This window comes from Conger conger, chromosome 12 (assembly GCF_963514075.1).
Source record: "Conger conger chromosome 12, fConCon1.1, whole genome shotgun sequence".
Classification (NCBI taxonomy): domain Eukaryota; kingdom Metazoa; phylum Chordata; class Actinopteri; order Anguilliformes; family Congridae; genus Conger; species Conger conger.
In genome coordinates this window covers 26,741,848-26,768,434 of record NC_083771.1, presented here as the reverse complement: position 1 = coordinate 26,768,434, position 26,587 = coordinate 26,741,848, and the positions used below count along the sequence as shown (strand labels likewise).

Genomic DNA, 26,587 nt, shown 5'->3' with positions numbered 1-26,587 from the left:
AAAACACTATCAGCCCATATTGTCAGTCTCTCTTTATTCAATTTAAGCATCATGAATACTATGCACCCTTAGGCCAGAGTTTACAGAAGTTTACAGATGTTGTTCCCTTTCAATCTGGACAATCAAACCGACTCTAAACATGAGTTAACAGTTCTACACTAATACATATGAAATGCGTAGGCTACAATGCTGTGGCTTTTGACTTTGAAAGAAGAAAACTGTGGCAGGACTGCAGAAATTCTAATGGCGAAAAAGTAGACGTTCGCAATTAGAATCACAATATACAGTTAAATATGTTCCATATTGTGCGGGTGGGGTAAACTTGTCGATTACTTGTTATAGCCACTCTCTTGCGGCAAAGGCAGAGGGTTGCCATGTACACAATTTTTATGTACACAGATAAACAGACTTGTAACGTTCCCCCATATCCAAGCTACCGTCAGCCGTACCCTTGCCGACCTGCTACCCAATTCAATGTTTGGCTTGGTTTCTACGGTAACATGGCTGCCTCCGTTGCCACAAGCAACCAGGAACAGGGTTTTCTGGGTCAGGCGTTTCCGCCAATCAGAAAGCGCGACGTCACCTAGAGTTTTGAACGAGCCAGTGGAATGTCGAAGAGGGGAGTGTGTCCGGAAGAAAAGCTGTTAATGCCCCGCGAGGAATAATGCAAAACATTTACATTTTTTAGTACATAATTTGTTTCGAAAACTTGCCTTTTCGATTTCACATGGTAAGACGAGACCTTTTATCAGCTACTAGCTTGGTATGGGAGAATGTTGTTGCAACTAGTTGCACGCAGACGACCAATGCATTGCATGCCCTTGCAGCTAGCCAACTGCTGCTTCTCCGATAGCCAGTAAGTTCTAACGAGGATCGAATGTGGGTAGCACTATGTATAGGCAGTTACAGTTTATTAAATCTATGGATAGATTATTTTCTAGAACGGTAACTAGTTAAAAAATACCTAGCAAGACATAATTGTCTTTAAAACTCTAACGTCCGGCTGAATTCCCCTTTAAGTGTCACTGGTATCAGATAACTTAAATAAATGTTAACGATTTTGTAAAAGGCAATAGACAGTTTGTATTAGGTTACTGGCTGACTGGTTAGATCTGTAACTGTAGATTGGTAGCACAGAACGCCCTTCCCCTGCATTTGGGCCTGTTGCCAATGAGGGTTCATTTTACACAGGAATAGTAATGCTGCGTGTAACATGACCGCAAACAAATGATACGCAAGCCATGTGCACTATCTGGCAGCATGTGTCACACTGTTTACTACTCTACGTGTACTCCACAGGATCTAGACTGAATAAGCAAACCATCAGTCTTTAAAGTATCAATAATAAATAGTGCTATATTCGATCAGTCTTTATGTTTTATGTCTGTTTTGCAACTTCGAAAAAACGATCAATGGGCAGTAAAACGCAAGCTAAAGTACGGAGGACAGCTCGTGAAATTTGAACGATAGAGCAGATATGACATTACATTCCAAGACTTCCTCTTTTCCGTGACAGAGAAGAGCGATGAAGACGCGGTCCTCCTCGCCGCCGATACACGTGCACGTGGCCGAGAGCACGCCTGTGCACGTGCACGTGAAGAAGGGCCAGAAGAGCACCTCAGTCAGGTCCCCGCAGGTCAGTTTGGCCTGTGTTGATATGTTCAGGAATGACAGCTGATAACTGTTTTGTGTCTCTGTATGATCCAATGCAACAAACTAGGTTCTGGGGACCCACTGTGTATGCTGGTTTTGTCATAGCCAATATCTCTATTTGTTAAGGTTGTTGCAAACATGTTTGTCTACTTTCTGTCGAAATGGGCTGGTTCATTGCTGTTTGTGTTGTTATTCAACTCTTCGCTTTCCACAAGTAGTTTCTGTTACAAGCTCACCAGTAGGACCACAACAAGTTCACCAGTCAGTCTATAATTGAATCAATTAAAAGCCTATTTTTTCTTCATGGCCTACACAGCTACTTCTGACATAATGGGATCTAAAAATGGTAAATCATTCTTCCGTAGACTGTGAACAATCAACAGCTCATTATGATACCATGGGTGCAATTATGGTTGGAAGCATAATCAGTGTACACAGTGGGTCCCCAGGGTCGAATTTGAAAACCTCTTGAGCTAGCAGTCTAATCTGTGAATGAACCAGCATTGGAGATAATTCCGGCTGATTCAGTCCGGGTAATTCATGGAAACAACCTGCACAAGACCAGCCTGTCACGCAGCCTGTTTGGCGAAAGTCTCATGATGAGACTCATGGTGGAATACTGATGTCATGGGGAGGAGGGGCCTGCTCGCGGGCCCGTCTCGTTAAGCGGCGCGATGCTTCCTCTCGCAGAGAAGCGTCCAGGAGGCCAAGATGAGGGCAGAGGCGGGGAATCTCCGGCCCACGGCGCAGGTCAAGATGCGCGTGCCCTGGATACCCCCGGGCAAGACCTCCACACGCGACGCCCTGTACAAGTGGGAGGTAACCCCCAGCCCCCAGCCCCCAGGCCCCAGCTTCCAGCCCCCAGCCCCCAGCCCCCAGGCCCCAGCTTCCAGCCCCCAGCCCCCAGCCCCCAGCCCCCAGCCCCCAGGCCCCAGCCCCCAGCCCCCAGCCCCCAGGCCCCAGGCCCCAGCCCCCAGCCCCCAGCCCCCAGCCCCCAGCCCCCAGGCCCCAGCCCCCAGCCCCCAGCCCCCAGCCCCCAGGCCCCAGCCCCCAGGCCCCAGGCCCCAGCTTCCAGCCCCCAGCCCCCAGCCCCCAGCCCCCACCCCCCAGCCTCCAGCCCCCAGGCCCCAGCCCCCAGCCCCCAGCCCCCAGCCCCCAGGCCCCAGCCCCCAGCCCCCAGCTTCCAGCCCCCAGCCCCCAGCCCCCAGCCCCCACCCCCCAGCCTCCAGCCCCCAGGCCCCAGCCCCCAGCCCCCAGCCCCCAGCTTCCAGCCCCCAGCCCCCAGCCCCCAGGCCCCAGCCCCCAGGCCCCAGGCCCCAGCTTCCAGCCCCCAGCCCCCAGCCCCCAGCCCCCAGCCCCCACCCCCCAGCCTCCAGCCCCCAGGCCCCAGCCTCCAGCCCCCAGGCCCCAGGCCCCAGCCCCCAGCCCCCAGCCCCCAGCCCCCAGCCTCCAGCCCCCAGGCCCCAGCCCCCAGGCCCCAGCCTCCAGCCCCCAGGCCCCAGCCCCCAGCCCCCAGGCCCCAGCCCCCAGCACAGAGCTTGTTTATACCTTGATGAGGCTTTATAAAGAAACCACTAAGCTGCACATTTTGCTGCACTAAAGCGCATGTCTGAACACAGTGAGGTTTTCCCATTTCACCGTGAATTATAAGTATTGTTACTATTTGTAACACTTTTTTCTGAATAATCTGTCCGTATCTGTATCGGTGTACTTGCAGAATTTCTTCATTTTTGGGGCTTTGGCACTTTGACCTTGGCCAAATCAAAATGTCACCACACATCAGGCTAAAATCTAATTTGACATTAAGCCTTAAAAGCACATTGCAAAAAGCACTTCTCACATTCATACAGTCAAAAGATGCAAGAGTAGGGAGCGTACGAATGCGGCGCTGTTCATATGAAAACTCCTCCCATAGCGCATGCTCTCGCTCTGTCCGCAGGGCCCCACGCACCGGCTGGAGATCACGCCTCTGGCCGAGCCAGACCCCGGCCAATCGGCCGCGCTGCGGCTATCTGACCTCTCCGCCCAGGAGGGGGAGGTGCTGCAGGGCCGCATCGACCAGTACGAGAGGAAGATCGACAGCCTGGTGACCGAGGTCATCTCCCTGAAGAGCGAGGTCAGTCGCTTCCCCTGCGCTCATAAACCTTCTGTCTGCCCACCCTGGTCAGTTCCCTACGCTCATAAACCTTCTGTCTGCCCACCCGGGTCAGTTCCCTGGGCTCATAAATGGTCAGTTTTCCTACCTGAGTCAGATCCCCTGTGGCTACCCTATCACGGTCACCACACCATGGTCATTGCAGCATGGTCACCCTATCACGGTCACCTGACCATGGTCACCCTATCACGGTCACCTCACCATGGTCACCCTATCACGGTCACCTCACCATGGTCACCCTATCATGGTCACCTCACCATGGTCACCCTATCACGGTCACCTCACCATGGTCACCTGTCCTACTCAGTATCTTGCAGATGACAATTGAGTTCACAGTTGGCTTTGTTAAAGGTAAAATAAAAACAGGCATTCCTCCCACATTTACTCACAAATACACAAGATCCACTCCCGGTGCATCACCTCTCTCAATCCAGCTCTTTACTGCACCGAGTGGGTGGACATTGAAACGTAAAAGGACCCAGCCCTCCCCCAAGATCACGCAGAGAGATGTGAACATTTTCCCGGGTTCAGGAGGCCGTCTTAAGAGGGGCGGAAGTCCTGACGGCGCAGTAAAAAGTGCAGAAGCTGCAGATGTCTGGGTGGATGAGACAGTGAGTTCAGCAGGGTGGGGTCAGGCCCTGAGTGCTCTTATCATTAAGCCTAAATGGACACCAGCCTTTTACCGGCAACCACTGTGGGTTATCTCAAGGACGAATATAGCTCTGTTATCAGTGCTCAGCTCCCAGTCTCAACATTTAAAGAATGTTTTAGAAAAGGCTTCTCTAAAGAGACATCCATACACAACAATGTATTCCTGTGAATCTTAAGTCATCAGAAATGTGAGGTGTGACATGATTTTATTATGGATTGTTGCTTCCTTTGTCTTATTTTTGGGTATTATGGGAAATGGTTACAAATTCCCTCTGCCAACAGGTATGTGTGTATGCTTGTTTGCGTGTATGTGTAGTGTATAAAGATGTGTGTGTAGTGTATAAAGGGGTTATAGTGTGTGTGTGTGTGTGTGTGTACAATGTATAAAGGTGTTATAGTGTGTGTGTGTGTGTGTATATGTGTGTGTGTGTGTGTACAATGTATGAAGGTGTTATAGTGTGTGTGTGTGTGTGTACAGTGTATAAAGGTGTGTGTGTGTACAGTGTATAAAGGTGTGTGTGTGTGTGTACAGTGTATAAAGGTGTGTGTATGTGTGTGTGTGTGTACATTGTATAAAGCTGTGTGTATGTGTGTGTACAGTGTATAAAGGTGTGTGTGTGTGTGTGTACAGTGTATAAAGGTGTGTGTGTGTGTGTGTGTACAGTGTATAAAGGTGTGTGTGTGTACAGTGTATAAAGCTGTGTGTGTGTGTGTGTACAGTGTATAAAGCTGTGTGTGTGTGTGTCTACAGTGTATAAAGGTGTGTGTGTGTGTGTGTGTGTGTGTGTGTGTGTGTGTGTGTACAGTGTATAAAGCTGTGTGTGTGTGTGTGTACAGTGTATAAAGCTGTGTGTGTGTGTACAGTGTATAAAGGTGTGTGTGTGTGTGTGTGTACAGTGTATAAAGGTGTGTGTACAGTGTATAAAGGTGTGTGTGTGTGTGTTACAGGTGAAGCTGCAGCAGAAGGAGCAGCTCCTGGGGCTTCAGTCGGAGCAGCTGAGCGCATCGCAGCGCCGCATCGCAGAGCAGAAGGAGGAGCTGGCCGAGGTCGCCAAGGAGCTGGAGGTCACGGAGTGGGAGAACTCCCGGCTCCGCCTCTCCGTGGAGAAGATGCAGGAGGAGACCGATTACAGCAGGTCCAGCTCCCCTTCCTATTGGTGGAGAAATGTGATTGGCATGTGATCTCACTGCACACTGTCTGGTTTCCATTGCCCATGTGAGCCATGGCACTTCCCTGTTCATCTGTGAGACAAATGGGTCTACAGCTAACATAAAATGGTGATCTTTCATGCACTGGTGCTTGTGTACACATAGTGCATTGTGTGTATGTACGTGTGTGTTTGTAGTATCTACAGAGTATCTAATTGGATCTGAGTGTATATAATTGTCTGGTCTTATATTGTTCCACCCCATGTTGGCCCTGTTTCACATTATTAATTATGGACCACATTGACCACATTGGTGTGTTAACCCTGCCTCTCATTGGCCACACTCATGATAACGCTGCCTCTTATTGGCCACACCCATAGTAACCCTGCCCCTCATTGGCCACACCAATGATAACCCTGCCTCTCATTGGCCACACCCATGATAACCCTGCCTCTCATTGGCCACACCCATGTTAACCCTGTCTCTCATTGGCTACGCCCATTTTAACCCTGCCTCTCATTGGCTACGCCCCATGTTAACCCTGCCCTTCATTGGCCATGCCCATGTTAACCTGCCCATCATTGTCCATACTCCATATCAACTCTGCCCCTCTTTGGCTACGCCCATGTTAACCCTTCCCCTCATTGGCCCTCGCCCACAGGCTGGAGAAGGAGGCCCTGGAGCAGGAGAAAGACGCCCTCCTGAGGAAGCTTCTGGAAGTGGAGATGGACGGAGCGGCGGCCTCCAGACAGGTGTCGGCCCTGCGGGAGGCCGTGGGCGGCCTGAGGACCGTGAGTCACCGCTGGGGGCCGACCGGGCAGGGAAACATCACCGTGACAACAGCTCTTACCAGGAACCTCTCAGTACTTTGGCTTTGAGACAGCACAGGAAGGAGAATCTTAATTGTAGTTTTTATTGATTTCCGAGAAATTTTTTTACGTATTAGGAAGGAGGTGCAGATCCAGAGGAATGTGTGCATTTATATTAACCTCAAATAAACCACAACAATATGAATTACTTTGTATTTTTAAAAACAAAGGTCATGTATATGTACTGGTATGTGATCAGTCATGGAACAGCACCCGTTGTGGGGATCATGAAGCCTCACTCCCCAGTGTTGCTCAGGGAGACCAGAAGGTTGGGGGGTGAGCCTGAACAGTGTCTGCCCCCCAGGAGAGGCCCTTATCGGGGCAGGACTCCACGCAGCTGTCCCATCAGAAGGAGCTCCTGCTGCAGAAGCTGGAGACCTTCGCGGAGACCAACCGCGCCCTGCGCCATCTACTGAGGGAGCAGCACGGCCGTGAGGTGCAGTACGCCCTCCTGGCCTGCGGGGGCGCACTCTAACACTGAAACAGAGCTCTCCCCTCACTTGCTCTAACACTACGGCCGTGTGGTGCAGTACTCCCTCCTGGCCTGCGGGGGCGCACTCTAACACTGAAACAGAGCTCTCCCCTCGCTTGCTCTAACACTACGGCCGTGTGGTGCAGTACTCCCTCCTGGCCTGCGGGGGCGCACTCTAACACTGAAACAGAGCTCTCCCCTTGCTTGCTCTAACACTACGGCTGTGTCCGGAGCAACTCGCTTGCCTGCTATTGAGTATATTAATTGAGTACTCTGGATGACAAAGTTAAAATCCCTGGATGATATGCTTATTTCCAGGGTTTTGCTGAGTATGGGCGTGAACAAAACCACTTGGTAAATGGTTGGCATTTATATAGCGCCTTTATCCAAAGCGCTGTACAATTGATGCTTCTCATTCACCCATTCATACACACACTCTCACACCGACGGCAATTGGCTGCCATGCAAGGTGCCAACCAGCTCATCAGGAGCATTTGGGGGTTAGGTGTCTTGCTCAGGGACACTTCGGGGGATCGAACCGGCAACCCTCCGACTGCCAGATGACTGCTCTTACTGCCTGAGCCATGTCGCCCCTAGCCACTGTGCCCTGTACTGTGTACTGTCTACTAAACATACTGCCAACATATCCATTTTCCAACGATACTACGGAAGTGTCATAAGACGTCCGCCCTTAAAAGCCCCCACTTCTTCCTCTGTGGTTTATCGGACTGTGATTGGATCCAACGATGGCACCGCCTCTTCTTCTCGGTGGGTTTGCTTCCTGAAAAATGCTCTCCCGAATACACCCAGCGAACCCCCAGAAATATGTATATTATCCAGAGATTTTCAGTACTCTATATTCAGAGAACATTTCACCTACCTTAACTTTGTCATCGAGTGTACTCCCGTTCTGCATTTGGGACTGCATTACATACTAACATAAGTAGGTACTATGTTTAGTAGACAGTACGTACACGGACACGGCCTGCGTGTCGTCTGTAGGACTGGCCTCACTCGCACTGATCTGCTGACAGGTCGATGCGTTGCGGATGACGGAGCAGAGGGACCTCATGCTCAAGAAGCTTGCAGACACTGAGGCACAGAACACGGTATGACCTCTCACCTTTCACCTTTGACACCCATATGTACTCGTTTTTCATCCGTGGATAAAAACTGCGTTCAGCTCTGTGCTCTAATTATTGCAAGTTAATTCTCTGCCATTGAAGCTGAAACACTGTGGTTCGGCGCATCCTATGAGTATTCATGAAAGAGTTTGTCCAAAAAAAGGAATACTGCCAAAGGATATTGTGTTCCTGGGCATTCGTCTTTGTGCGTATTTGTAGGAAGTAGAGGATAGTAGTAGCTCAAGAACCATCTGGTTGCTTCAGAGAATCTGTTTTACATCTTGGAATCCTTGAGTTCCATTAGCCATTATCATTGCCTCCCTCTGTGTGACTGTCTCAAGTAAAATCTTTGAACATACATCCCCACAACTTGATAGATGGTTTCAACTGTTACAACGTGTGTTTAATGGGCACAGCAGGGTTTATAGTGGTGTTTATGTGTGTTTGTGTGTGTCTGTGGTTGCGTGCGTGTGTGTGTGTGTGTGTACGTGTGTGTGTACGTTTGTGTGTACGTGTGTGGGTACGTGTGTGTGTACGTGTGTGTGTGTGTGTGTCCTGCTGGTAAAACTGTTTCAGCTGCTGCTGGTGAAACTTCAGGACAGAGAGAGAGAGCTGGATCAGCTCGCAGTGTTGCTGCAGACTGAAAAGGTACGCACACACACACGTACATGTATACCCACACACACACACACACACACAAACAGACACTTACCCTGGCTCAATGAGCCAGGTGCAGACAAAAACACTCTTCAGCAGTCCTGATGTTATCAATACAATTTCAAGTCACATCATTTATTTAACTAATCTAAATAATTAGGTAGTTGGCCTACAATCCAGAAATGGATGCTCACCCCTGCCCGAGACTATATTCGCTATGCTACACTCACACTCATATTGCACTCAAATCTGCACAACACAAACTCATATAGATACTGCACTCCCAGCTGTACTATATTTAAACTCACATCACTCAGTGAACACATCTGTCCCCAAACCCTGCTGCACTACACATCTTCACTTCATCATTTACAAATATGAACAAGCTTTTCTCTAGTAACTGAAGTGTGGTTTGTGTGTGCGTGTGTGCGTGTGTGTTTGCGTGCACACGTGTGTGTGTGTGTGCGTGTGTGTTTGTGTGCGTATGTGTATGTGTGTGTGTGTGTGTGTACATGTGTGTGCGTGTGTGTGCGTGTGCGTGCGTGCACACGTGTGTGTGTGTGTGTCTATGTGTGTGCGTGTGTGTGTGTGTGTGTATGTATGTGTGTACGTGTGCGTGTGTGTACGTGTGTGTGCGTGTGTGTGTGTGTGTGTGTGTGTGTGTATGTATGTATGTATGTGTGTACGTGTGTGTGTGTGTGCGTGTGTGTGTGTGTGTAGGAGAATGCGAGGACCACAGCGGAGCTGTCCAAAGCGCTGGAGTCCACACGCGCTCACCTGCAGGGCCAGCTGCGCAGCAAAGAGGCTGACAACAACCGCCTGGCCGTCCAGATCCGGGTACCCCAGATAACCCCCCCCTTTCTGCTGTCATGTGTGTCTGCGTGTTTGTGTATTTTTGTGTGTTTGTGGAGGTTTGCTTCTTAGTATACTTGAATGAGTGTGTACTTGAATGCACTTCTATTGAAATGATATGTTAGCGCATTCGCGTTTTTGCACGCATTAATGCGTCAGCGTATTTGCACGTCAGCGCGTTTGCGGCGGTTCGAGCTCCTAGCACGTTAGCACGTTAGCGGCCGTCTCTCCCGCAGAAGCTGGAGCGGGCGGTGGTGCAGCGGCAGGGGGAGGCGGACCAGGCGCAGGCGCAGCTGAGGCAGCTGAAGCAGCAGGGCGACGGGGACAAGGAGGCGCTGAAGAGGGCCACGCGCGTGCAGAGGGAGCGGGCGGAGCGCGGCGAGGACGCCGCCGGACAGCTCTCTGCGCAGCTGCTGCAGAAGGTACAGCAGCGTACTGTAAATACCCCCACTTTCAGGAAGATAAAATGCCAAATAGGTTTCACAACAGTGTGTTGACTTTGTAAAAGTGGTGTGGCAGCACGCTTCCCTGATCTTGATGAAAATGTAAATGTTCTGTGGGGGTGGGGAGTAGAGTGCTGTTTCTGGCCTCTTCCAGCGTAGAACTCAGCTCAAGTGTGCTCTGTAGAGAGCTTTGCATATATTAAAGGTACAATAGGTAAGAGTCTTGTATTAAAACATTGTTAGAAGACCATTGTAAATCCCTTCCTATCATTGAAAAATGCTCGCTGACATGTTGACTCACCCTCTACCTCTCGGGTTTCAAAATATGCAGTTGACGGGCCGGCACTCACCTTGGTAAAGCTGTACAATAATTCAAGCTCATTGGTTTAAAATTGGTTCTAATTGCCACAGCCAATAAACAGTGTTTGAGCGTATTTGTTGCTGCAATTCCTCTCTTGACCATTAGAAGTCCAAAATGACCTATTGTACCTTTAAACAGACTTAATGCATTAAATGACTAATTATTGATAACAGTAGTGGATACTGTACATTAAGGGCAACAGTCATAATAAGCATCATCATCGTAATAATGGTGATACTGTTTTTAGAGAAGAAGGGTTAAAACTGGGGATAGGTGATGATTTACACCCCTGTAACCCTGCCCCCCTGCAGGAGGCCCAGCTGGGCGACGCCCTGGCTGCAGCAGAGGCCTTCCAGAACCGCCACGACCAGGAAGCCCAGGAGAGGAGCCGGGTGGAGGTGGAAGTGACCGTTCTGAACAGGTGGGTTCCAGGGCTGCGGCAGCCAATTTCCACCCTTCCTCAAGCTCAGCGGTACAGCAGAGAACTACACTTCCCAGGGTGCAGTGCAATGCCAGTCCTAATGCTGCGTTCATTGTCATGAGGAATGGAAAGTAGTGTTGGGAAAGGTTCCCGTGGTTACGACTTAATTACCACGTCCTTCACGTCAGTCGTCGGAAAACTCAAGATGGTGATAACCTGTCTTGCGAGACGTTGTCTTGCCTGTTATCTGTTGCAATTTTTGCTGGCAGCGAAATAGCGTGCATGATCAAAACTAGGATTAAAATAGGATTTAGTCACCTTCAACGGTGGGGCTTTGTGGATATATCGGAGCCTTCAGAAAAATACCAAATTCTTGGTCATTCCAAATTGAATGTTGATGTGAAGGGTGCCGAAGACGGCAATTACGGTAAATACCATATGAGGCATTCTGGGTATTGTAGTTCATGAAGGCCCTTCTGTTTCATTTCAGGGCCCTTTGACACCTTTATCCTACAGGCTGAATGCAGTGGTTATTTAACACCGTGCTGCTTAACAGCTCAATGATTTAGACATGGAACCATGTTTAAATCATTAAGCTATTATGCCATGGATCTATGAGACACACGGATGCTATGTGTATTTGGCTTGGCGCTCTGAGGGAAATCAATGAAATGACTGATTGCATGGAAATTGAAAGACGAAAACAGAGACAGTGGAAGCTAATGGATGTAGCATACATGAATGTTTTTCATCTGCTTGAAAATACAGCAGGGCTCAGCACTTTTATAACGTACATGTATGGAGGAGATCAATGATGGTTGCAGTGATCATGTGACCCTCATGTGTAAGGTGAAATTGTAAAGTGAGTTCCTGGGAAAAACAAGACCATGTTACATATGATGATGATGATGATGATTATGATGAAAAAGACAAAAGAGATATTGACGATGATGAGGATGATAATGATGATGATGAGGATAATAATGTTGTTGATGTTGATGATGATGATGATGATGATTATGATGAAAAAGACAAAAGAGATATTGACGATGTTGAGGATGATTATGATGATGGTGATGATGATGATGATGATAAGAGAATGATGATGTTGATGATAATGATGAAGATGCTGGTGATGATGATGGTGATGATGATGATGATAAGAGAATGATGATGTTGATGATAATGATAATGATGAAGATGCTGGTGATGATGAGGATAATGATGAAGATGCTGATGATGATGGTGATGTTGACATTGATGATGTTGATGATGATGCTGGCGTTGCGTGTTTGTGCTGTGCGTCTGCGTGTTTGTGCAGCCGGGTGTCTGACCTGACAGCACAGCTCCGCTGCGTGGAGGAAAAGGCGCAGTTAGAGAGGGAGGGGCTTATGGACCGACTCCATGCCCTCACGTCCGAGAGCACCGCCCTCCGACTGGAGAACCAGAGCCTCAAGGTGCGTTTGGCCCCGCCCACTAAGACCCTGTCCCGCCCACTGCCCCTCCCTCTCTGACTCCTCTGCTACCTAAAATAACATGTGAGACTGGTGAAGAAACAGCGCTAGCTCAACCTCGAAATAGATTAACACTGTGTTTGTGTGTGAAGGTCATCTCTCTCTCTCTCTCTCTCTCTCCCTCCCTCCTTCCCTCCCCCCTCTTCTCTCGCTCTTTCACTCTCTCTCTCTCTCTCTCTCTCCCTCCCTCCCCCCTCTTCTCTCTCTCTCAGGCCACTCAGTCTGCAGTAGAGGAGAAGCTGTCTCTCTCTCAGTCTGAGCTGCAGCAGGTGAAGGGTTCAGTTAAACAGTATGAGAGTCTACTGGAGAGCTACAAGAGCCAGGTACTTGTACAGAAACCCACAGGCGCACATACACTGTAACACATACACACACCTGCAAATAGAATGCTTGCTGTGTCTGCATTTAGCAAAGGTATCTCAGTATGGGCTGGTATCTCAGTTTGGGCTGGTATCTCAGTTTGAGCAGATTTCTCAGTGCGAGCAGGTTTTTCAGTGTGAGCAGGTATATCAGTGTGAGCAGGTATATCAGTGTGAGCAGGTATATCAGTATGAGCGAGTATATCAGTGTGAGCAGGTATATCAGTGTGAGCAGGTTTTTCAGTGTGAGCAGGTGTATCAGGATGAGCAGGTATATCAGTGTGAGCAGGTATGTCAGTATGAGCAGGTATATCAGTGTGAGCAGGTATATCAGTATGAGCGAGTATATCAGTGTGAGCAGGTGTATCAGGATGAGCAGGTATATCAGTGTGAGCAGGTATCTCAGTGTGAGCAGGTATATCAGTGTGAGCAGGTTTCTCAGTGTGAGCAGGTATATCAGTGTGAGCATGTATATCAGTGTGAGCAGGTATATCAATGTGAGCAGGTTTCTCAGTGTGAGCATGTTTCTCAGTGTGAGCAGGTATATCAGTGTGAGCATGTATATCAGTGTGAGCAGGTTTCGCAGTGTAAGCATGTATATCAGTGTGAGCAGGTTTCTCAGTGTGAGCAGGTTTTTCAGTATCAATATGAACAGGTTTTTCAGTGTGAGCAGGTATATCAGTGTGAGCGGGTATCTCAGTGTGAGCAGGTTTCTCAGTGTGAGCAGGTATATCAGTGTGAGCAGGTATCTCAGTATGAGCAAGTATATCAGTGTGAGCAGGTTTCTCAGTGTGCGCAGGTATATCAGTGTGAGCAGGTTTCTCAGTGTGCGCAGGTATATCAGTGTGAGCAGGTTTCTCAGTGTGCGCAGGTATATCAGTGTGAGCAGGTTTCTCAGTATGAGCAGGTTTCTCAGTGTGAGCAGGTATATCAGCAGCACCGTCTCTCTCCCAGGTGCAGAAGGCGCGGGCGGATGCGGACGAGCGCAGGCTGCAGCTGGAGCGGGCGGGGCAGGAGGCGCAGGCTCTGCGGGCGGAGGGGGGGCGGGAGGTGGAGGAGGTGCGGGCGGAGCTGCAGGGCCGGCTGCGGGAGCTGGAGCCGCTCCCAGAGGCGCTGAAGAGGGCGGAGCTGCAGCTGCGGGAGGAGCAGAGCCGCGAGCGTGAGCAGGAGAGGAGGATCTCTGAGCAGAGCAGAGCGTTCGCCGAGCTGCGGCTCAAGGTCCGAACACACCGATGCCCTACACCCCTCCTCTGTGTGTTTTAGTGTATACACCACCCGCCACTGATACACTACACCCCTCCTCTGTGTGTTTTAGTGTATACACCACCCGCCACTGATACACTACACCCCTCCTCTGTGTGTTTTAGTGTATACACCACCCGCCACTGATACACTACACCCCTCCTCTGTGTGTTTTAGTGTATACACCACCCGCCACTGATACACTACACCCCTCCTCTGTGTGTTTTAGTGTATACACCACCCGCCACTGATACACTACACCCCTCCTCTGTGTGTTTTAGTGTATACACCACCCGCCACTGATACACTACACCCCTCCTCTGTGTGTTTTAGTGTATACACCACCCGCCACTGATACACTACACCCCTCCTCTGTGTGTTTTAGTGTATACACCACCCGCCACTGATAAACTACACCCCTCCTCTGTGTGTTTTAGTGTATACACCACCCGCCACTGATACACTACACCCCTCCTGTGTGTGTTTTAGTGTATGCACCACCCGCCACTGATGAACTACACCCCTCCTCTGTGTGTTTCAGTGTATACACCACCCGCCACTGATAAACTACATCCTTCCTCTGTGTGTTTTAGTGTATACACCACCCGCCACTGATACACTACTCCCCTCCTCTGTGTGTTTTAGTGTATACACCACCCGCCACTGATGCACTACACCCCTCCTCTGTGTGTTTTAGTGTATACACCACCCGCCACTGATGCACTACACCCCTCCTCTGTGTGTTTTAGTGTATACACCTCCCGCCACTGATACACTACACCCCTCCTGTGTGTTTTAGTGTATACACCTCCCGCCACTGATACACTACACCCCTCCTCTGTGTGTTTTAGTGTATACACCACCCGCCACTGATACACTACACCCCTCCTCTGTGTGTTTTAGTGTATACACCACCCGCCACTGATACACTACACCCCTCCTCTGTGTGTTTTAGTGTATACACCACCCGCCACTGATACACTACACCCCTCCTCTGTGTGTTTTAGTGTATACACCCCCCGCCACTGATACACTACACCCCTCCTCTGTGTGTTTTAGTGTATACACCCCCCGCCACTGATACACTACACCCCTCCTCTGTGTGTTTTAGTGTATACACCACCTGCCACTGATGCACTGCACCCCTCCTCTGTGTGTTTTAGTGTATACACCACCCGCCACTGATAAACTACAGCCCTCCTCTGTGTGTTTTAGTGTATACACCACCCGCCACTGATAAACTACACCCCTCCTCTGTGTGTTTTAGTGTATACACCACCCGCCACTGATACACTACACCCCTCCTCTGTGTGTTTTAGTGTATACACCACCCGCCACTGATGAACTACACCCCTCCTCTGTGTGTTTTAGTGTATACACCACCCGCCACTGATGAACTACACCCCTCCTCTGTGTGTTTTAGTGTATACACCACCCGCCACTGATACTCTACACCCCTCCTCTGGGCGTGTGTGTTTTAGTGTATTTCATGGTGGGTGGTGTATACACTAAAACACACACGGGTGTAGTTTATCAGTGTATGTATGTATATATGTGTGCTTTTAGTGTATACTTGTGTTCATGTGTGTGTGTTTTAGTTTACATTCGTGTATTTTTTTAGTATCTGTGTTTTTGTGGATGTTATTGTGTGTGTTTTAGTGTATGTCATTTTTTCGACATTGTTATTGTGGCAGTTTGTGTTTTAGTGTATGTCACTGTATCTGTGCGGGTGTGGCCCCTAAGCATCCAGCAGGGTATATCATCTACTTTTAATAATAATAATCTATTTAATAAAAATGAGCTTCTTTAAAAATGTGAAGGTGTGTGAAAGGTGTCCCGGCTGTGGCCACGCCCACAGGTGGAGCAGCAGGGGGCGGGGCTGGAGGCGTCCAGGGTGAAGAACGTGGCCCTGCAGGAGGACAACAAGCAGCTGCAGCACCAAGTGGAGAGTCTGGAGCGGTATTAGCCAATCGCATCCTCCGCTTCCCACGCCTCAGCCTATCACATACTGAACTGTTCAAACAACAGCTAATCACATCATGTGCTGCTAGCAGTCAATCACATGCCAGTATTTCAGCACGGCTGGAACAGCCACAATCTATGATTATGCCTGCATTCAATTACATTCTGCATTTCAGCCAATCAACTATAGAGCATTTTGTAGCCAGACAACTCTGGAGCTACCAGACACAGCCAGTTACATTTTTCACTCGTAACCAATGATTTCATGATAGGAATTGTAACCCCGAAGCTTGCTTACAATATGCTTGAGAGCAAGTCGGCAGTTAGAAGGGACTGTACACCACAGAGCACAGTGTAGTCATATTCAGTCATTTATTTGTAATGTATCATTTTGTATTATTTATTTATACAGGGTAATTTAACTGAGCATGCGTGCTCTTTTGCAGCAACGCCCTGTTAATGCCCCCCCCCCCCAAGTAGCCTAGCCTGCATGTCTTTATCCTAAAATATCTCTGAGATCAACGTGTTCCCTCTCTCTGCGCTCGCCCATAGGAAGCTGAGCGACGCCAGCGCGCAGAACAGGGAGCTGGTGCAGGTGGTGTCGAAGCGGGAGGACTCGATCCACAGCGGCCAGCTGCGGCTGGAGGAGAAGTCGCGCGAGTGCAGTGCGCTCGTCCGCCAACTGGAGGAGGCGCTGGACAGCGCCCGGCGCCAGGTGTGCACGGCGGGGCCGCTGTCAGACTCAGCTCTGACTCTGTCTCTGACTCTCTGACTCTGACTCTCTGACTCTGTGTTTACTGCTGGCCTCGTTCTGGATTTGACCCCCACTGGTTTTTGGTTCTGGTTCTGGTTCTGGTGATGGCAGATGGTGCAGACGCGGGAGCGGGCCTCGTCTAAGGAGCGCGCCACTCAGGCCAAGGTTCTGGAGCTGGAGACGCAGCTGAGCCGGACCAAAACGGACCTGAACCAGCTGCGCCGGGACAAAGAGGATGTGAGGGGAATATATTCAGCCTGGAGCGTGCTTCTGTTACACACGTACACACACACACACACACATACACACTCCTACGCAGACGCAGACACACACGTACACGCACACACACATACCTATACACACACAGAGACATGTGCACACACACACATACACACACACACACGCACACACACACACACCTACACACACGTGTCATACATACATAAGCCTTAATGGGTCGTAGTGGTTTTAGAAAAGTCTAAAAAATCTATTTACATTTTCTTTATTTAAAACACGACCTGCCTATCCTCTGATCAGCTCTGTGTCTCTGCTCTCTGGCTAACAGGCCTGTACTGATGGACTGAACACGCTGTTATATCTGTCCCTCTGTCTGTCCCTCCGTCTGTCTGTCTGTCCCCCCAGGCTGAGCGGCGGTTCCAGAGCCGGCTACAGGACGTGAGGGATCGGCTGGAGCAGTCGGACAGCACCAACCGCAGCCTGCAGAACTACGTCCAGTTCCTCAAGGCCTCCTACGCCCACGTGTTCGGAGACTCCGCCCTCACCAGCTCCGCGCTGAGAGCCCCTTCCCCGGTCTGAGCAGGCTATGCGTCTCTCAGAGACACGCCGATACCAAACCCCGTACAGCACCGATACCAAACCCCGCGCGGCACTGATACCCTCCCTCTCTCGCCTCTGACTCTGTCTTCATTGTGTGCTAAACAGCAGGGGCTCTCAATCCTGGTCCTGGAGAACAGGGTGGATGGTGTTTGTTTTCACCTTCAAAAATCTGCTAGCAATTCAGACCTAAGAAACCAGGTAAGTGCCGAGTAATATAAAAAAAGCCAGCAGACTTTGAAGCTCTCCAGGACCAGGCATGAGGACCCCTGCAAGACTGTATTTTGTCCGTCCAAGTTTTACATGAATTTCTTACAATTTATACAAGTATGATAATTACGTTTACAAACTTTTGAGAAAGAAGTGTAACCTTTTTTTTTTTATCATGATTTATTCATTTTATTTATTTATTTATCACAGCGTTTGTGAAAGCATTTTATGGGGTCTTTTTAAAAAACAAAAAATAAAAAACTAATTGCAAATATGTCACGGTGCTATAGAAGTGTGCTATTATGGAAGTATTTCTAGTGCCCTTCAGGGCTGTGTGAACATAAATTCAGGTTCAATATTTATATTTGCAATATCTATGGTTTTGCTTTTAATTGTTTGAGTTTTGACTTAAGTTGTTGATTCATGTTTCACAAAAGAAGGAGGTTCAGTACTGTAATACGAACACAGTATCCACAAAGCTACATGTCAGAGATAATGGCTGTCACTGTTTCTGTGTGCGTGAATGTCTGTGCTTCAAATGATTTACACAAGATTTATATTCTAGCTATTCTAGTTACAGATAGAATTTATTCAGAAAAATGAATTTAAATATAATAAAGTGTAAGTTTAAAAAATTGAAGCTCCATGTTCCCTAAATAAAATATATTTGTGACTTCTTGATGACCTTTGGGGATGTAATATTGTGATCTTGGATTTTTAAAATGGCAGCTTTATTTTGTTCACAAACATTGAAACGGTAAAATATGTAAGGTTCAGGCAGACAATTGATAGACACGGCTCCTCTGTTCATTCCATCCTCTCAGCTGTTCCACTGCAGAAGGTTCCAGGTTGTAACAGGAGTTTCTGGTGCTGTAATACAGTACAGAAAACCCATTGCCACAGTATTGTACTCAGCCACACCCCATGAATATTAATGACACATGAGATTAGAATGCATTGGCTTCAACGGAAAAGAGACAGGGCTCATTCCAATCCCTCATTTTTTTCTCTATTTCTTTTTCTTTTCTCCTTTTTTTGCCTTTAGCTCCACCCATCCATTAGGAGAGGCTAGGAAAAGATTAAAGAAAAATAAGTAAATAGGTTAAAAATAAGAAATTTGAAAGAGTAACATGGTGGTTGGTCATACTTTTGAGGTTTTTATATGCAATTTGCACAAGAGGGCATTGAATAAACACGATGAAAGTACGAAATATGTCCGTTCTTTAGTTTTTGGATAAGTAAGCGTTTTAAATGCATGTTCCTGTTTTCAACCGGTTGTGACGTAGTGCGTCACAAAATGATAACCACTCCCCTTATCCCTCCCCTATAACTTGTGATCCATAGTTTGCGCCGCTGGCCTCCAAGCAATACAATGCAAATATTTGACTAACGTTAGGGTCCCTTAAATTAGGCCTTTTTAGGACTATTAGACTATTTCTGATTATATTCATTTCGCATGTATCTAATGTTAGTTAATGTTAGCTAGTTTCCTTTCATAAGGACGTTATAGTTGTGCATTTATCTTAACTTTGGTTGCTAGCTAGGAAAAATTATCATTGGATAAGTCCGCGTCCTTATCTTAGCTATTGATAGTTTATATACTAAGTTAGCTAGCTTCTGGAAATTCAGTCTCCCTAGATGAGCGTGTATCATAGAGGTAGCAATGGTAACAAACAGGAATGTGGGAACACGGTAGCTAATTGACAGTTATTACCACGCCCAGACAGTTTGGGTGAACATTTTAAACATTTAAATGACTAAATAATAAAAGTACTATGCACGAGTGTTTTGTTGTTGTCTAAAGACAACTGGCAAATGTCACACTCAAGAAACATGTTTCTCCGTTAAGAATGTGGAGTATTTGCTAAGTGCTATGAACTCGTATTGATGCTTAGGACTCGTTCCAATTGCTTATTTTTTATTTGCACATTTTCCAAGACATTCCCAAATATCTAATTGCAAAATGCATTTATTCTCACAACGCATTGTACCTGCTTTAGCTTATGTGCATTTCAGATGCAGGGAGGTGTGTCGTCCAAACTATAAGCTGCTATCTACACCGTTGCACACATTTGGTGAGATTGTGCTATCTTTGGTTTTCTTTCTTTTTTTAAGAAACGGGTCCTTTTTTGGCGGCACGGATGGTGCTTGCCGCCTCACAGCAAGGAGGTCCTGGATTCGAATCCCTGTCGGCCGGGGCCCCTCAGTGCGGAGTTTGCATGTTCTCCCCGTGTCTGCGTGGGTTTCCTCCCACAGTCCAAAGACATGATTGGAGAGTCTAAATTGCCCGTAGGTATGAGTGTGTGCCCTGCGATGGACTGGCGACCTGTCCAGGGTGTATTCCTGCCTTTTGCCCAATGTATGCTGGGATGGGCTCCAGCCCCCCTGCGACCCTGTTCAGGATAAGCGGGTTAAGATAATGGATGGATGGATGGGTCCATTTTTCACTAACTCCAGTCTTGTGCCTTTTTTCTGCTGGTCGACCGTTTTCAGTTTTACAGTGTAAAAATAAACAAGGTTTAAGTATTTAATAAATTATTATGAATGCACTGTAGAGATTTCCCGTGTGGTAACATATACTCAAGGGTTGCCTTAATCAAATGAGTGATCTAAATACATTTTAGGAGACCAAAAATAATTGTACAAATTAACATAATCATAAATATTGTCCGAATTATTCGAAATTATGATTTATAATTATACAAATTATTTTTCTTATAATATAATTATGGAAAATCTACAATGTTTAAAGCAATTCAAGCTACGTCATGCTTCTCTTATAGAATGTGCTGAGGCCTTTCCATTCTTCCTCCGTGAGTCAGAGCTCTTGCAAGGACTCATAAATTGTTTTCAGCGAGACGCGAGGGGTGCCAGGAGGCTTTCATGCACTCGTGAAGCTTAATTTCGGAATCTGGAACTCCTGGACGGATTTGTCCTCAGCGCATTCCAGAGCACGTGAGCGCTGCTGAGACGCATTCTGCGCGACGCGACCGATCAAACATCCAGCTCCAGTCTGCAAAACGATGCATACACAGCTACCACATACCTTTGTTGTTTATCGTTTAAGATTGTATTGATTTATGTTGCATTATCTTGGATGGCATCCTCTCATGGCGCACCACGAATCGGAGTAGGCCTAGCCTATATTGCATTAAACCTTTAATTTGCATAATGGACGCAAACGTCCCGGAAAGCAAAAAACATCTCCAATATAGGCTACCGTTTGATGTTTTATGTACTTTTATTTTTTCAGAGCATTCGTAATTTTGCTCATTATCCTCATGACTGTTATAAACTGAAACGAAGCTATATTTCCAATTGGATATATTAACTTCAGTGCACAGTTATTCATAGCCTAAAATAAAACTACATCAAAACTGCATCAATAACTTACAGAGCTTCCTCCCAACCTCAAATTGGTGGAGTAATACATACACGGACAAGGTCAATTAGGCCTGTCCCAAGTGTGATTCGCCAAAGTGTTGCTACCTTCTCCCCAGTTACGTATCTTTTTTGGGGGGAGATGATGAATTTCTGTAGGATTCTCTGAGCACTCTCAATGCTTTTTTTTGTGCGCATCGGATTCGGACACTTCCGTCAATGCCCGGCTCATGTTCGGCTTGTTGCTGCGGTGTATGATGTCACCGCCTCGCGCAGTATATTTAGAGCTGGCCCGACACTCTGAACGCCTTCAGTTGCGGTGAGGGTTGCACTTGGTCGTTGCATTTGAAATAGCGAGCTTTTTGCCTACATTCCGGAAAAGGTAAGGCAAAATATTGACACAGTGGTTTATTACACATGTAAAAGCTTTGTAAAGATTAGAAAGCAACGTATAATTTTGAGTGCAAACTGTGAATGCTTGCGCAGCTTGCAATAAATATTTGGTGATGATATGCGGGTTATCGTTACCTTTAATGCAGTAGCCTACTTATATATTGGCCGATGTATCTTTGTGTAATTATAAATGTAGACTTCATATTGTCAGTTTTCGCTTTATTTATTAATAGAGAATGCTTATAATCAAACCCCTGGATTACTTTCAAATGGTGATCTGTTGAATCTTCTTTAAAATTAATTCCAGAATCCAGTGAAAAGCAGTTGACGACAGTTGCTTACGATATAGGCTTGCTATAGATTACTACAGTATAATTACAATCAAATAGTCTATTGCCAAAACGAAAAAAAGGTCGAAACATCCTTCTCGCCTGCTCAGTTTAGTCCCAGCCAACGCACCGGTGTTTTGCTGCTGTCCGATAGCTAAGGTTAGCGAGGTGAAATGATAGACCCCGTCTCTCTTGCATATTTGCGACTGTTTTCTTATTACCAAGAATGGGAAATGGGTAGTTACGCACTGCTATCCATTCGCACATTTGGGATGCTTATGCACGCAGGTGTCGCGATGATGTTTTTCTGGGGAGCTGGGGAAGGATCCGCCCAGCGTCACGAATAGATACAGTATTAATTTAATTGGGACAGCTTCACAGACAATTAATGAAATGTCAATTATTGTTCAATAGCCTATGTTTTGGTAATGTGGGCGACACTGTCTTGTTTCATTTCTTATGAAGACGAGAAAACATTGGCTACTCGTCGGTGTGGTAACGCTCCTTCTCGTTTGACAGCGGTCAGATATCAATTAGGCGTCATGGGTTTTTTTTTTAACAGCTGTTGAGAGAAACGTCTATCCCCATGGGGTCAAGGCAACCCAATACTGCTAGTACCGGCTTAATAGATAAGACGCTGCGCTGTAAGCGGCAAACCTGTTTGACAGATATTGGTAGGCTAGATAGGTAATGTTAGCTATCTTGTCCTAGTCCTTTTAAAAAAAAAATTGTTTGTTGTCAGTCACAATCGGTGACGTGGTAAAACCGTTTGTTGTTTATCACCCCAGTGCATCTCGCAGATCGGTGGCTGTGACGCGTGACGGCACCAGCTGCACAGTAGGTGGGTCACGTGTGTTTTCCTGTACCGCTCGTTATGAGCGAAAGCTCTTGTGCCATCCGTTGAATCTGAACTGATGGTGAAGGACAAGGCGTGGGCTTGTTTGGTTAAACCTACGGATAGATGAACGGCTTTCCTTTTGAATATTGTCCTCCATTTTGTTTCTTTACTGGTCAGAGAGCTCCTATCCAGTGACTCTGAAGATATGATGCTACATGATTACATACCATACTGCAAGAAAGATTGTAGTTTGCATTACAGCAAAATGCTTCAAGCTGAAAAACCGCTAAAATAAAAGCAGTAAAATAATAGTGATCTTGTCACAGTTAGTAAACACAACACATTTGCATCATACCGATGCTTAACACAGAGCCAAACACCGTTAGCTTAGTCTCCAACCACATGTGTTTGTGCTGGGATGTTGCTGCCTGTGTGATTGCCTTCCTGCAATAGGATGCACTTCAGCTAATTTAGTTGCCATCATTTTATAGGCCATGGTTCGGTTGGCTTGAATCGATCGGTGTGGCACCTAGACAAGCTCATGATTCCTCAGAAGTAGTTGCTGGCAGTTAGCTTATTAGCAAAGCATACGCCCAGCATTTGAGTGGTTTATCTCACATGAGAGCATCAAGCTGATGAGCCGTATAAGGCCATGAGCCTGACAAGAGGCAAACCAATGACACTACTTTACAGTACATTACATTAATGTCATTTGGCAGACACTCTTATCCAGAGCAACGTACAGTTGAATAGACTAAGCAATGCAGGGTTAAGGGCCAGGCTACAAGCCACCCAGTACTACCGTGCTCTCAGTATAAGGGTGGCTAGTGCCAGCTTGGTTTTGTTCCACAGAGAAAACCTACCTGCCTTGGAGGATTGGTGGAGCGTGGAGGATGTTGTGCAGAAGTTGCTTTTTTTAGTCTTGCAGTGTCTTGCTTGTTCAGACCCTTGAGGTTGTCTCTGCTACATGTCACCAGAGGAAAAAACACTGTTACTGAAAATAGTCCTGTCTTGGTGCGCATGCCTACCTCATTCATGATTATGCTTCCAGCTGTGAATGTGGTTGAATTTTGACAAATTCAAAATCTGACAAAGCCCCCCCCCCCCCCCCCGTGTGCCTACATAGAGTATTCCAAGGCGACTGCCTTTATCATTTTTAACGTTGCCTTGACAATGTGACCGGCGTCAGCATTAAATAAAGCCCACTTCAAAAGCATTACGCTCAATGGATGAACATCGTTTGAACATGAAACGGTGCCACTACTCTAGAGCGGCACTGTAGAATAATCAACACTAATGCACTATGGGGACGAGCCAGTGATGGCTGGAGTAACGCTCTGAAGCTCACCCAACTGTATACAGTCATACCGTCCTGCTCATGCATATTTAACCAGACGGGAAAGTGCCCTCTCACCCGGCCCACGCTGCGAAGCCCCCGATACATGTGATGGACTGACCACTGGAGCTGCCCATGGGGACCATCATGCTTTTAAAGGCTAAATAAAGTGTCCCTGATGGTGTTTTCAAAACTCAATTAATGATCCTTACATTTAAATGGTTGGAATTTATATCTCCAAAGCACTGTACAACTGACGCTTCTCATTCACCCATGCACCAGCCAGCTCGTCAGGAGCATTTGGGGCTAGGCGTCTTGCTCAGGGAGGCTTTGACACTTCCAGGGTGGAATCGAACCAGCAGCCAGACGCCTGAGCCGATGTTGCCCCATTTCACATGAACAACAGATTGTGAAAATATGTTTAATTTCTTAGGTAAATGTACAGCATGTAAATAATTGATTATCTTTTCCCCCACATACAGTAGCTTAAATGTATGGAGTGGCAAGGTTGAGAATTTGCACTGATCTGAATGGCCCAATTGCTTGGTAGCAAATATCCTATTTGGAAAAATGTATTAGCCGACCTGGTCTTGGTTTTCTATGAATGCAATGAAATATTCCCCCTTTGCGCTGTATCTCATTGCAGTCTGGGTAGTCATCATACGGAAGGGAGAGAGAGATGGCCAGCCAATCAAACTGCCTTGCCTTGAGCAAAGTAATAAAATTACTCAATAAAATTGGGTTGAAATGGGTTCCTCAGAATGTATGCTATAACAATCAATGACTTTCAGATGATGCACCCTTGGATTTGTGGCTGGGCATTAACTCCTGCACAATTTCTGTAGAGATATCACCTCTGGCTGATTTTGAGCCAGGAAAACCCTTGCTAATACGCATCCAATCAGAGAAAGATCAAAGATCAGCATTTGTTAATCGGCAGCCAAGCAGAGACCAGTGTTCATTTAATACATACAAGCCATTACCCATTATTATTAATTTAGGCCACCTGTTCCTCTCCTCTGGAGAAGGAGCCATTGAGCGCATTCCCAGGGCCTTTGTTTTAAAACGGGCGACTGTCCTTCCTCCTGCAAAGTCATTATCCTCTGCTGCCTGCTCACAAATCAAATGCAAGTCCCAATTCTGGAACATTCTGGCATCCGGGTCGAAGAAGTACGTTTTTTGTTTTTTTTAAGGAAATACAGATTCCGGGGACTCCCAGCTAACACAGAATGTTCTCCCAACATTGCTGCCATGTGGCGGTAACGTTAGAGCATTCACGCAACGTTCCGGTAACAGCGTTGAGGGCATTTGGTGTTAGCTGGGCTGGTATTTAACGCAGTCATCCTGGACCGAGCGGAGTAGCTCACTGCTCCACCGCTGTCGGAGGTAAATACCATAACTGTTGTCTTTACCTGTGTTATTTACTTGTGTCATTAGGATGGTGCCTTTGCTAGTATTGATTGGCTAGGTAAACAGTTTATTCATACATTTGCAGTATTACTTATTCCTGGTTATGGCTTTGCACTTTGCACTTTGTTGTACGTCGCTCTGGACAGAGGTGAAGGGTTGTGCTAGCCGAGGATGACTCTGACCCAGCTGCTTCCTTATCTCTGCGTGAGGTCACTTCCCCCCGTCCTTCTTCAGGGTTGACGGAGTGCCCGGCCGCTGAGCTCTCTCTGAGTGGCAGGATGGGGTGTGGTTTCCGGCTCTCACTCAGGAACAAACTGACAGTTGTTCTCCTTTTTTAGGTTGGGGGGGGGGGTGTCCTCTCTGAGGTGGTTCCTTTTTATCTTTGGCTTTTGAATGACAAATTTCATGCAAAATCATTTTATGTTCTTGTGCATTATCACAGGTGCCGCAGTAATGGTAATCTCTGGGCAGTGACTATGTCTTTGTAACTATATGCATCTCCTGCATCTCGCCATTTTGACAGCATTACCTCTCTTACTGGCTCATTCAGAGTGTGTTCACGTATTGCTCTGATACTGGTACGGCATAAATGACAGTATTTCAGTGCAACATAAGGAGGCAGCCCCCACAATATTGCATACTCCATCTTCAAGCATCACTTAGCAACAGCATAAAGGTCGCCATGGCAACTCGACTGCCAGTAATATTTCCCAGCTCTTTATAACTTTAGTAAAATTCCAATCTCCATGAGCCGTACTGTTTGAATGCGAATTAAATAAACCACATATAGAGAGAGGGGGTAAATAGATTCTGTATTTATGTGCAATATTGTTAGGCGTGATAATGCTGAGACCAGTGTCCTCGTGCCTCTTATACAATTTCCGTGGTCGGGTGGTTTCGCTCCTCGTGGCCCTATTACGAGTGGTGTCCCGGCGTAACCCTATCCCCTGGTATGCCCTGAGTGGCTTTTTTTCATTTTACCTTGGGAGAGCTCTAATTAACTCCGCGCCGTAATATCTACACTCTGTGTGGTTGTTCTAGTCAGCATAGGCGCGACGCGCGTTTATCTCGTGTGCGGTTAGTTATCGAACAGCGCGGTCGAATCTAACCGTCCTGCGAGAGATTAAAGAGTTGACATGTAAATGCCGGGTTGTTTTTTTCATTGCTTAATGTGGCCGTGCGGGAAGGTTTGGATTGATTACGGGGTCTTGCATTATT

General features: G+C 47.2%; 2 protein-coding genes across 2 annotated transcripts in view; both read left to right on the top strand.

The window, feature by feature from the left end:
- The first annotated feature begins 599 nt into the window (after positions 1-599).
- odf2a (outer dense fiber of sperm tails 2a) lies at positions 600-18,328 on the top strand. The gene is made up of 19 exons (XM_061263008.1): positions 600-730; positions 1,517-1,636; positions 2,344-2,472; positions 3,593-3,769; positions 5,408-5,595; positions 6,270-6,399; positions 6,782-6,913; positions 7,984-8,058; positions 8,650-8,721; positions 9,451-9,567; positions 9,819-10,004; positions 10,698-10,807; positions 12,129-12,264; positions 12,534-12,644; positions 13,635-13,898; positions 15,781-15,881; positions 16,437-16,599; positions 16,750-16,875; positions 17,281-18,328. The coding sequence occupies exons 1-19, from the start codon at positions 728-730 to the stop codon at positions 17,452-17,454; spliced, it is 2,514 nt and encodes an 837-aa protein (XP_061118992.1). The 5' UTR covers positions 600-727; the 3' UTR covers positions 17,455-18,328.
- Positions 18,329-21,349: 3,021 nt separating this feature from the next.
- LOC133142450 (spectrin alpha chain, non-erythrocytic 1-like) overlaps positions 21,350-26,587 on the top strand; it is a 54,849-nt gene continuing 49,611 nt past the window's right edge. The window contains exon 1 of the mRNA XM_061263672.1: positions 21,350-21,445. The gene's annotated coding sequence lies outside the window, so the exon portion shown is untranslated. The remainder of the gene's footprint in view (positions 21,446-26,587) is intronic.

Coding starts and splice junctions, on each gene's coding strand:
- odf2a (XM_061263008.1), top strand. Junction 6,914..7,983: donor GGGAGCAGCACGGCCGTGAG/GTGCAGTACGCC, acceptor ATCTGCTGACAG/GTCGATGCGTTGCGGATGAC. Junction 16,876..17,280: donor TGCGCCGGGACAAAGAGGAT/GTGAGGGGAATA, acceptor CTGTCCCCCCAG/GCTGAGCGGCGGTTCCAGAG.